General features: G+C 45.4%; 1 protein-coding gene across 5 annotated transcripts in view; it reads right to left on the reverse strand.

The window, feature by feature from the left end:
• Positions 1-1,865: 1,865 nt before the first annotated feature.
• Positions 1,866-12,347, reverse strand: part of TSC1 (TSC complex subunit 1) — a 30,937-nt gene continuing 20,455 nt past the window's right edge. For all 5 annotated transcript variants that reach the window (XM_035102209.3, XM_035102208.3, XM_088664757.1 and 2 more), the window contains 9 exons: positions 11,034-11,631; positions 9,164-9,207; positions 7,629-7,795; positions 6,919-7,101; positions 6,672-6,782; positions 6,158-6,280; positions 5,122-5,309; positions 4,609-4,767; positions 1,866-4,054 (listed from right to left, as the gene is read on the reverse strand). In XM_035102209.3, coding sequence (XP_034958100.1) covers positions 3,565-4,054; positions 4,609-4,767; positions 5,122-5,309; positions 6,158-6,280; positions 6,672-6,782; positions 6,919-7,101; positions 7,629-7,795; positions 9,164-9,207; positions 11,034-11,631 — 2,063 coding nt within the window. In that variant the 3' untranslated portion in view covers positions 1,866-3,564. The remainder of the gene's footprint in view (positions 4,055-4,608; positions 4,768-5,121; positions 5,310-6,157; positions 6,281-6,671; positions 6,783-6,918; positions 7,102-7,628; positions 7,796-9,163; positions 9,208-11,033; positions 11,632-12,347) is intronic.

A 12,347-nucleotide genomic window follows, 5' to 3' on the forward strand; every position in this document is an offset into this window, starting at 1 on the left:
CTTAAGGCAGCCCTGTTTAGGGAAGCTTTTAATGTTTGATGGATTTCTGTATTTTAATGTTTTGTTGGAAGCCACCCAGAGTGGCTGGGGGAACCCAGCCAGATGGGCGGTGTATAAATACATTATTATTATTATTATTATTATTATTATTATTATTATTATTATTATTATTATTATTATTATTTCACAGAGTTCCAAGGCAGGCACAGCTTCATTAAAAAGGGAAGCAACTAAAGCTATAGCAGCCACAGAGCTTCTGAGGAATCATCTTGCTAGGCAGGCCACTTGAGGTGCCCTGAGGGCTTTTGATAAAAGGGGGGGAGGGAGCAGGTTTGCACCAAGAGTAGGGTGGTGGTAACTTTTTTCACCCAAGGGCCACATGCTATGGTGGGCTGGACCAGAGTCAAAAGTGGCCAGAACTAATGTAAATCATTCCTTGGTACAGTAGGCTAGTTCTACACAAATCTCTCTAGCCTTCATCCAGACAAGCGAGAATTGTTGTCAAGAGTTTTTAACCGGTCTTTGAAAACTCTTAATAATGCTTGACAACAACACACACACACACACACACACACACACACACACTCCCCGGTGCAAAGCAGGGACAGAAAGGGTGTATAACCTGGAAAACATTCAAAGGGCCATATACAGAGGCTTGAAGGGTCACATTTAAGATTCTATACCCCAGGCATACTACACACACTAAACAGAGTAAGTCTAGTCCAGTATTCTCCAAAAGTGGGGAAATGCCTCTGGGAAACTCAGAAAAAAGGCATACAGGGAAGAAGAGAGGTTCCATTAAGCTGCCCTTAACTATTCAGAAAAAGGGCGGTTCAAATCCCCGCAACGGGGTGAGCTCCTGTTTCTCAGTCCCAGCTCCTGCCAACCTAGCAGTGCGAAAGCACCTCAAAGTGCAAGTAGATAAATAGGGACTGCTCTGGCGGGAAGGTAAACGGCGTTTCCGTGCACTGCTCTGGTTCGCCAGAAGCGGCTTTGTCATGCTGGCCACATGACCTAGAAACTGTACGCTGGCTTCCTCGGCCAGTAAAGCAAGATGAGCGCCACAACCCCAGAGTCGGACACGACTGGACTATTTAATGGTCAGGGGTCCCTTCTTTAGAGTAATCAGATCTTGGTCTAATGAATCCCACCAAAAGTCACACACTGTGAGGAAGTGTTACACCTCACTCCATGCTCAAAAACCACATGCACTGTGGAATGCTGAAATCCTTACTTTAGGAGACAGGGAATTGGGGAATCCCATCAACATGTGAAGAGCTACCAGTTCCAGCTAGTCTGGTCAAGGATGATGATGATTTTTTATTTGTACCCTGCCCATCTGACTGCGTTGCCCCAGCTGCTCTAGGCAGCTTCCAGCATATCTAAAAACATAGTAAAACATTAAGCCTTAAAAAGCACATCTTGACATAGCTGCCAAGTTTTCCCTTTTCTCGCGAGGAAGCCTATTCAGCATAAGGGAAAATCCCTTAAAATAAGGGATAACTTGGCAGCTATGCATCTTGACATCTCATGGGAGGGAATTCGACAGGGTGGGCGCCACTACTGAGAAGGCCCTCTGCCCGATTCCCTGTAGCTTCACTTCTCGCATTGTGGGAATCTCCATAATGATGTGAGTTGTCACTCAATATCTGGGAGGGTTACACTTTCCTTAACCCTGCCTTGCTATGGTTAGAAAACCAATCCAGCTGTTCAGTAAAGTGCCAACTCAAACAAAAGGCATTGGCTATTCTTATAACCACCAATCCAGTTTTGTTTCTGCACACTCCCATTAACATTAGTTAGCCAGTACAGGTCCTCCAATAGGTTCCTTTTATGATTTTACTTGCAAAAACCACTCAGTCGAATGGAATACAAAAGAATGCATTTTAATTTTATTCACAGTAAAACACAAGGAACTGCTTTGACATATTACAACATCGTAGCAAGGACAGAAAAATTTCATCCATTTGGGTTTTTTTTTCTCCTTTAATTTACTCCTTTATCTTGGATTGCACCATTTCATACTTACAATTTCATATTTACGGCATTTTACATTTTATAAAATGTAAAATATTTACTTATACAAAGAGCAAGGCAGGAATCAATGTTAAATCTGAAATAGAGAAATTGCTCTCTGACAAAGGGTTAACTAAAAGCAGCCAGATTTTTGTTGTTGTTAAGGGAATAAAATTATTTCCAGGTTTACCACCGGGATCTTCCCGCATCCCCTTGCCTTTTCATGTGCTGCATTCATGATTTAAGAGATTTACTGAATGCTCCATAATTTCTGTGGTCCATGGTGCAGTGGGAAGAGAACATACTGGGAGATTCTGGCAGGTGATCATGTACCCTTTTAGTGAAAAAGTCTCTTTAAAAGAGAGAAGGCTCTCTCTCTGAACTGAAGGGGTATTTTTGCTATTGAAAATAAAGCCCATTTTGCAAATGAACCACAAGGGGACAGTTTGCGAGGGGGGAGGACACAATATATTCAATCCCACTGCTGTTAAATCAAGGGGGTGGATTCAGAAGCATCCCCCCCACAGAGAAATGTAAATAGGCCAACTGGGGGGGGGAACCAGGGTGGCATCTGGGCAGAGAATGAGACACAGGACTACCACTCCTTAGGAAGGGGTGGAGGAGAAAAAGAGATCAGATCACCCTTTTCTCATAAGACAGACACAGCAGCAAACACAAAGACAAATTGTCTCAGCTTAGGTGAGACATTTGCTTTGCTGAGAAAGTTCTGCATTCACTGTGCTAACCAGAAATCTCCATAGGACATGTTTCTAACAGAAAAGCCTCAGCTTTCTTTTCCACTCAGGGTGGAAAAATAAACACCCACACAACTGGAGGTCAGCTCAGTGCCATCTCATCCAGCAACAAAAGCAAATTCGTGGGGAGGGGAGATGAGAGGAAAGGGGTATGGGTTTTCAATGCTTTCTCATTTCATGGTTAGAGTGAAGTCAATTCAATGCACAAAATGCATATAGTTGAGTGGGGGGAGGGAATGGGGAGGGGGAAGGCTGGAGACGGGGAAAAGACTGAGTTGCCATATGATAGCACTTTGAGAAAAAACAAATCCAGGGGTTTCTCAATAAGAGTAACCCTGAGCTGCTTGCAGGAGGGGAGACAACAGATGCTTAGTTCTCCAGATGAGCACACCTTGAGTATTCCTTGGGGGAGGCTCTACTCCATATTGCACACAAGTTCATTTAAACCTACCTCTCAGAAGGGCAAGAAAAAAGTGGATGGGTTGACAGTTTGGAGAAATCCTAGCTGCTGCTGCATCAAAGTGTGTACTACACAGTGGCTTCAAGGGGGACAAGTGTTTCAGAGAAGCCCTGTGACTGATCACCTACACTTCTAGACCCAGAAACTCTGCCATCCCATAAATCCACTTGGGGCAAACAAGTCCAACAAAAAAATTGCTGCCTGTGTAAGCTGGTGGGGCACTGGAATGACAAAACCCAAAAGCTTTTAGTTAAATTGGGCAGCCACACCTCCCTGTTCTATGCCAAAAATATGAAAATGTTAATACTGATTTTAATTTTCCTTTCCTCATTTCTAGCTATGGCCATGAGATTCATTGTAATCCATGATATGAAGCTGTCCAACATTGGCTTCCTGGGTTCTAGGGGAGGGAGGCAGTTCCTCGGGGCTAGGGGAGGGTGCCTGGGCTTCCTCTGTGACCTCCTGGCTGGGATCTTTGCAGGTTTTCAAAGTTTCACAAAGGCTGCCAATGGCCACCCCATCCTCATTGCAGTGACCCTTGCTCTTGTTGTGGAACAGCTCTTGGGCCTTCATCCCTAGGAAACTCTCAGAGCTTGGGAAGGAGCCCACTGTGGGGGGGACGCTGCCAGAGGAGGGCTCCAGCAATGCAGATGACTCCCTGCGGTTGCTGAACTGCCCAGTGCGCTGGCTGGGCTTCTCAGGGGTGGACACCTCGCTGCTGCTGCCACGGGTGCTGGGAGGTTCAGTCTCATTGTTACATTCCAGCGGTTCCTCGCTGTGTCCCATAGTAGGGTTGGCACTGCTTTCGTTTGCTCCAGGCAGCCTGTTGCCGGGGGGGGGGGGAGAGGAGAGAGACAAGTCAACCCAAGTGACCAAAGGTTTGACTTCAGAAGCAGCAGCACACAGGCTGGAAACTGCCCCCCCACCTACCCAAAGATTTCACTCCCCCTACCTGCTGGATCAGACCACTGGCCCATCTAGTCCAGCATCCTGTTCTCAGTTAGTGAAACTTAGCCAGTGCGGAGTAGTGGTTAGTGTGTTAGACCAGGAGCTGGGAAAGCAAAATTCTAATACCACTCCCCTCAGCCATGAAGCTCACTGGGGGACCTTGGGGGGACCTCTCAGCCTAACTTACCTCACAGAGTTGTTGTGAAGGGAGAATTATATAAGCCACATTGAGCTCCTTGCAGGAAAGGGGTGGGGGTGGGGTTATAAATGCAATAAAGAATAGACCCATGTGTCAAACCCATTAATTTCAATGGGTCTACTCTGAATATGACAAATGTTGGCTGCAACCCCTAAGTTCTGAAAGCCTCAGACATAAATTGTTTACTATGAGCAGCCAGCAAGCCTCACAGCTGCACTTGGCCCCTTTACCTTTTATCGGATTCAGCTTGTTCCACCTTGTTTTCTTCACGGTTGTTCAACAGCCGTTCATTCTGCACTTGGCCATGCAGACTCAATATCTCCACCTCAAACAGCTGCGTAATATTTTTCTGCATGCTGTACCAGCCCTCAGCTGCTTGGAGTTGGCAACTGAAAATAGGCAAGAAACCCGTGTCTGGATTTTATGTCATTACATTTCCCCCTCTGTGTACAAAAGCATTCTCTTCCAGGGGAAAAAAGAGGTATCCCCCTCCAGACTATGGTCACATTCACCCCATACATTTACAGTACTATAATACTACTTTAAAGAGTATTCACAGCTTTCCCCACAGAATCCTGGGGGCTGGAGTTTGTGTAGGATGCTGTGAGTATGTTAGGAGACCTTTGCTTGCCTCAAAGACCTAACATTCCTGGAGGTTGACAGGAGTGAAATTGGAACTTGGGGGAGAGTCCTCTGTACTCGCTTGGTAAAATGAGCCCAAGGGCAGAATGGAGGGGAGTTACCTGGCTTGGATTTTAACATCTTCCAAGTATTTCTTCTGCTCCAGCAATAGGTGGTCCCTCTTTGTGAGCTGAGATTCCAGTTCACCTATTCGCTTCTGAGAAGCCTCCAGCTCCTGGCTCTGCTGCTGAATGCAGTAATGTGCTTTCTCCAGTTCTTTCTGAAAGGCCACCTGCAGGCATTCCACTTCCTGGAAGATGGAGGGGGTTAAATAAAGCTAAATTATTGTAGACGGGAGAAGAGAAGACTGAGAGGGAACAAGAGAGACCAGGCAGAATTATTATGACAGAACTAATTAAGGAATTGCTGCTGTTGACCTTGGATCTGGGTTCAGCGAAACTACTAACCACTTTGCCAGTGTTGTAGGTGCTGGCAAAGGATGCCTGGGGTTCAATTCAACCCTATCATTCTTCCTAGAGATGTGAGATCTCAGGTGCTGAAATATTGGCAAGTATTTTTTAAATCTCCCCAGCCACAGATAATTTGATGAAAACTGAAATGCCTGCCATCATTTTCTTATTGGAAATAAATATTACTACTGTGCTTCTTTAAGTACATGCTTTTTTTTTCAAACCATGCAGGGTTCAAAGTAGTGTAGCAGTGGCTAACCTACGGTCCTCCCAGCTGCAGGCCTGTCTGTAGCTGCCATCACCCCTGATCGGTGGGGCTGAGAGGCGTCCAACAACATCTGAAGCACCCAATTTATTGATCTGATGCGTGCCCATTTGCAAAACTAGGCTTTATTTCAAAGACCCAGTTTGGCACCAACACCCCACACGTGCCTTTGTGTACACACACTCACAGGCTTAAAATGTCAGTGGCACTCCTCTGTGGAAGCTTCACCTGGGGTAAATAAACCTGGCTAGTGCCCCCCCCACTGGTAGCTATGGCACTGGTTAACTCCCCAGCACCCCTGACCATAAGGCCACACTGGCTGGGATTCATGAGTCCAATGGCATCTGCAGGGCTAGCCTGTTGTGTTTGCCAAATGTGAGCCACAGAGCAACACTGCTGGCACACATCTCTCCTGAGGCATACCTTAGTTGTGCTGCCCTGCTTGTGCTGAAGCTGTTTCAAACACAACTCTTTCATCTCCCCAAAGACTAGGAGTTGCCTGTTCAGTATCTCCATCTGCTGTTGGGCCGACTCACTATTAGAAAGCTTGAGAGAGAAAGTTTTAGTTAGAGACTACACAATTATTATTATTTTTAAAAAAGTACTGCTTATACCAGAGGATGGGGAACCTGCTGCCCTTCGTGTTTATTTTGTATTAAATTTATATAACACACTTCATTTAAAGAACACGGGGCTGTTCACAACACAAAATGCATACTGAAACAAAAACAAACCAATAGACCCCCCCCACACACACACACACGTTACTGGACTCCAACTTCCACCAGCCCAGCCCCAACCACACACACACGCAAACACAGAGCAGGGACCACAATACTGGCATGCAACTAGAAGAAGTCTTATTGAAACCAAGGACACACACCTATGCACACAAAATAGGGGAACTGGGAACCCCACAGGAAAATTTAGCTCTTACCTTCTGAGAAACCTGGTTCAGCAACAATTCCGTGTGACACATCTTGCTGCTGGCTGTGTTCAACTCCAGCCGCAGGCCTGCAATGATTTTGTGGCAGTCGTCCACTCTGATCTTGTAAAAAGAAAACCAAACAATATTAGTGAAGCTGGTTAGTGGCACCATATCCTTGGGAGACACCTCCCCTCGGCCTCACCGGGCCCCAACCCAGACGTCCCTCTTGCTGCACTCAGAGAGTCACTTCTTCTACCTTCAGTTCCTGGCTGTGATTGTAATACTCTTCCCGTTCCTGCTGCAACTGGCGGATCTGGCTGTGGAGCCGAGCCACGACAATGTCGTGATCCTCCTGGAACTTGCAGATATTGGCCTGCTCCGTCTGCAGGCTGAGCTTCAGGGCTTGGATGTCCTTCTCCTGGAGCCTCAGTTGGTCTTTCTGCCAGGAAGCAGAGACCAGTCAAAAGGGCCCACTTCAAATAAGGGCAAGGATTGTTAAACACAAAGTGTAAATGCGTTTATACCGTGCCTGTTGCATGTCAGTAGGTCTGTATTTTATTTCATAGAATCTATACACTGTTTAAAAGCCTCAAAGCAGTTTGCAAAAAAAGACAAAACAACAAAATCAAAGAGTAGAATTAATAATTTAAGACTTTTCAAAAGTTAAAATAACTCAAAACGGATTAAAACTCATACCGATTTTCTAAACATATGGGTAAAGGCAAAACAACGTTTTAAGCACATTCTCCAGCCATGCAGAAACACTCAAGGAAGACACAAAGCAGAGTTGGTGAAAGGCACGGCCTGGAAATATGGGGCAATGTGTGAGGAGAATTATGGGGGCCACATACGAGAGTCTTGGAATCCTGCACTTCACTCCCAGCCCCAAAGTTGCCTTCCGTCCCCCTTCCCCAGTAGTAACACAGCAGGTGGAAAACTGCCTGCAGTGAAGAGACCTTCACTCACCATAGCAGCGTTGTGTTCCTCCAGGGCTGTCACCTTTATCACTTTGCGCAGGAGCCGCCGGTTTCGCAGCGCATGCTGTTGCCTCTTGAAGCGCTCATACAACAGTTGGTTGTGCAGCAAGAGGAGCTGGGTTCTGAGAACATGTAAATCATCTGGGACAAGAGTGCCTGAGGGGAAGGCAGAAAGAAGAGGATTGAACGCAAAGATGCTGCCACCATTCAACCAGCAGGCTTAGGACACTTTGCAAACAGGACACACAACCAAGACTGCATACTCACAATATATGTAAGGCACATGGGCTTCCCCTGAAGAATCCAGGGAACTGCAGTTTACCTCCAGGCAGAGCTACAATTCCCAGCAGAGCTACAAGTTCCTCCTCCTAAAGCAGCGGTTCCCAAACTAAGGCCCGGGGGCCGGATGTGGCCCAACCCCCCTCTCAATCCGGCCCGCAGACAGTCCGGGAATCCGCATGTTTTTACATGAGTAGAATGTGTCCTTTTATTTAAAATGCATCTCTGGGTTATTTGTGGAGCATAGGAATTCGTTCATATCCCCCCCCCCAATATAGTCCGGCCCCCCACAAGGTCTGAGGGACAGTGGACCTGCTGAAAAAGTTTGGTGACCCCTGTCCTAAAGGATTATGTCTGCAGCTCAGGAATAGGAACGTAATAAAAGCCTGCTGGATCAGGCCAATGGGCGTATTCTGTACTCACAGCAGCCAGCTAGACACTTGTATGAAACCTGCAAGCAGAATTTGAGCGCAATAGCACTCTCTCCTCCTGTGGTTTCCAGCAGCTGGTATTCAGAAACATTGATGCTTCTAACTGTGGGGGCAGAGCATAGCCATAAAAGCTAACTGCCATCAATAGTCCTATCCTTAATTATTTTGTCCAATTCTCTTCTAATGCCCTAGAATTCTCTTCTAGTGACCATCACTGCCTCTTGTGGAATTGAGTTCCATAGTTTAACTATGTGCTGTGTGAAGGAAAACTTTATTTGTCTTGCATCTGCTGACATTCAGCTTCAATGAGGTATAGAAAAACTACTCTCTATCTACTTTCTCCATTAATTTCTATAACGTTGCCTCTTACTCCCCTTTTCTCTAAGCTAAAATGTCCCAAATGCTGCCACGTTTCTTCATAGGGGAGACGACAGTCCAATCCAGCCTTAGAGATGGATGTCCAAGCATTGCCCATAGCATAAAGCACCTTCAATCAGGTTGCTGTGTGTTCTGCAGCCCTGTTTTCGAAAAGTGTGATCTGGCCAGTTTTCCCATGTTCTGGTTAACATCTAGGTTAGATGCCACTGCACTCTGGTTCACAAAGTCTATGAAGAAACTGCGATGGATTACCAGATGCCAGTGAATGGGGGAAACACCAGTTACACTCTTGGAAGCTATTGAGCACCATCAAATCCAAGACACCAGTGCAGTGAGGAAAGATGCACAGCAGCTTGATACAAAAGCTGAGCAAAGGTTTTGCTCCAACACATGGATTAAAATACATGTCTCCAAAAAAAAATACAAACCCTCTTACCTCCAAAGTGAGTCCAGTCAGCTGATTTGCTTAACGAAGGTAATCTGAGGAACAAATAAGAATGGTGAGTTTTCTGGAATGCTGTAAAAATGTTTTATTTAAAAAAGCAACAACAAACCCCAGGTGGTTTCAAGCATCACCCTACTGCTCTCACTGTCCCAAGGTTCAGGACTACGTGAGTGACCATTTACACCAATGTAGTGGTAAATTTAGCAATTAGCAAGCCATAATTTTTTTAAAAAAAAAAACTTTAAAAAACCCTTTAAAAAATCAGAGCAAGTTCTTAAAGTGGAGCATGCAGGTTACAAGCGCTGTTTTTCCGAGCTCTACATAATGTAATTAAGATTTTGAATTGTTTGGCAAACTGGGGGGGGGGGCTGTGCTGAAGTAGACCAGATGACGAGAGGAAGGTCACAGAGCTACTTCCAAGCTTTCCACAGCCCCATCCCATTTTTCCAAGAGCCACATGCCAATGGTGGAGCCAGAGGCAAAACTGGGCAGGGCAACAAATGAACCTCAGTGGTGGCTCCCCATTTATGGAACAGTCACCCCCTCACCCCCACCCCTGGGAAGTATGCCTAGCACCATCACACTGTTTTATTTTAGGTGACAAGGCAAAAACATTCTTATTCAAATAGGCCTTTGGATCTTCACTTTTTACTTCTATTTTAGTGAGGTTCATTCGGATCTTTTTTAGAGATGTAAAATTTCCGGAAATTTTGAAGCTCAGAAAAAACCCTGGTTTCCCCCCGGTTTTTTTCCCAGAAAAAAAATGGAAATTTTTGGAAAAATTGAAAAAATGCTACATTAGTAGTACTTCTTTCTTTTCCAGATTGAAAGTCATTCTGTTACTTTAGAAACATAAAATATAACTATGGACAATTTTAATGGGCATAAAATTATCACAACTAGCATATTAAAAATATAGTGTATTCAAACAGGAACTGAAATTTAACTTGTCATTCATCACTGTTTGCTATGCAACATGTTTTGCCCATGAGACCTTATGCATTTTTCTCACACTGATGTGTGTCGTCTGTTAACCACTTTAGCTACTACTACAGTGGTACCTCGGTTTAAGTACACAATTTGTTCCGGAAGTCTGTTCTTAACCTGAAGCGTACTTAACCTGAAGCAAACTTTCCCATCGAAAGTAATGGAAAGTGGATTAATCCGTTCCAGACGGGTCTGCGGAGTACTTAAACTGAAAGTACTCAAACCAAAGCGTACTTAAACCGAGGTATGACTGTACAGTATATGCTTAAATTAGTTTATTTCACTTTTTAAAGACTGTTTTACAGCATTTAATGTTTAAAATATTTTCATTTCTTTTTTTTCTTTCATAACACTTCTCTGATTGCCACAACAGCACATATACTTTCAGGCCCTTTTTGTTGCTCTATATTTTCTTCCAGTGCTTTGAGGCCTAGTGAAGAGGAACAGAACCAATGCATACCACACGTATGCAAAAACAAAACTGAAACCTTTTTCTTTTCTGGTGACAACAGCACCCCCTAAAGGAAGAAATGTATCTTGTTCTTACATTGGAGAGTTCAGTTTGTAACCTAGGACTTGCTTGTCCTCACAGAAATTATAATAATCTGATACCATACATATTTTTAAATGATTTATAAAATATTTGAACCCCTTATCTTAAAATATTTTATTCATCATGTTAAAATAAAACATTCCATAATCTATTTTATTTTTCCTATTTTTCCAATTTTTTGGAAAAACAAAACAAAAAAGGCTTCAGGAAAAAAACGGGGGGAAACAGAGAGCAGGCGAGTAACTTGAGACAGTGGTTCAGTCCTGTTCTTGTCACCGCACTAGCTCCAGCCTTAAGAATACAAACTCTGCCATCACTTACTGGTCAAGCTGCTTGCTGTGGGCATCTGCTCCATGCTGTATGACCCGATCCAGCATTTCCAAAGGGGATGGGGAGGAAGAGTTCACTTTGTCATGACCTGCATTGACCTTCCTGAGAAGCTCTTCTGTCTTCTTGCTGATGAAAAGGTAGGAGGTCTTTGGCAAAACCACTTCAAAGAGGTGCTCGTAAACAGGGGGCTGCTCATCCCCAAACCCCAGCCACTCGAGTGCAGGAATCTTGCAAGGGCTAGGGGCAACAATGCGGGGCTCCAGAGATATCTGGCTTTGCTGGTGACCGGAAGGATGATTCTCGGAGTCTCGGCAGGGTAGGTCTATAGGCGTGAAGGTTTGCTTAGGCATATCCAGTGACCTTTTGAGCCCAGTTTGGGGCATATCTGGTGTCGATGTTACAAGGGGTGAAAACGCCAGGGGCTTGGAGTCCAGGATCTGTCCCTGTGTACTTGAGGCAGCCAGCTGGGATTTCTTCGAGCTGGGGAGACCTTCATTCAGGCGGTAGAAAGGAGAGTCAAAACCTCCCCGAGGCACCACAGGTTCCGCGTCTACTGTGGTGATCTCTGAGATCTCTCTTGATATGGCATCTAAGGAGAGAGAAAAGCAAAGTGTGGATGGATCAGACATCCTGCCCCCTACCTGCTCATCAGTGGCAGCAAATCCGCCCACCTTAGCTGCTGTTACAAAAGGTGGAGCATTGAAAATAATTTAACCTTCTGGTGTTATCACTCCTTGAGGAATCACATTATTATTAGGGTCTGATTCTGTGCAAAGACAATACATACTTCAAATAAAGAAAACACTTGGGATTCTGTAACTATGTACAGTGGTGCCTCGCTAGACGAATGCCCTGTAAGACGAATTTTTCGCTTAACGGATAGGTTTTGCGATCGGAGGTTGCCTCGCAAGACGACGAGGTTTTCTATGGCCACCACTTCGTCTTGCGAAGCGTGGCCATAAAATCCTCCGATCACAAAACCTAGCGAAAGGGGCATTTGTCTAGCGAAAGGGGAACCAGCTGTAGCAAGGAAAGAAGGCAAAGGAAGATCAGCTGAGAGGCGCTGACAGCTGTCAGCGCCTCTCAGCTGATCCTCCTTTGCCTTCTTCCCGTGCTGCAGCTGGTTCCCCTTTGTGTTCCGCTGGTCTCTGCCGGTTGCCGCGAGCAGTGAGGGGCAACCGGCAGAGACCAGCGGAACACTAGCGCAGGAAGAAGGCAAAGGTCTTCCCCCGCCGCCTGTCCGATCCAGGCGGGAGGCGGCGAGGAGAAGAGCTTTCCCCGGCCCCGCCTCTCACCGCCCACAGA

This window comes from Zootoca vivipara, chromosome Z2 (assembly GCF_965207765.1).
Source record: "Zootoca vivipara chromosome Z2, rZooViv2.hap1.1, whole genome shotgun sequence".
NCBI lineage: Eukaryota > Metazoa > Chordata > Lepidosauria > Squamata > Lacertidae > Zootoca > Zootoca vivipara.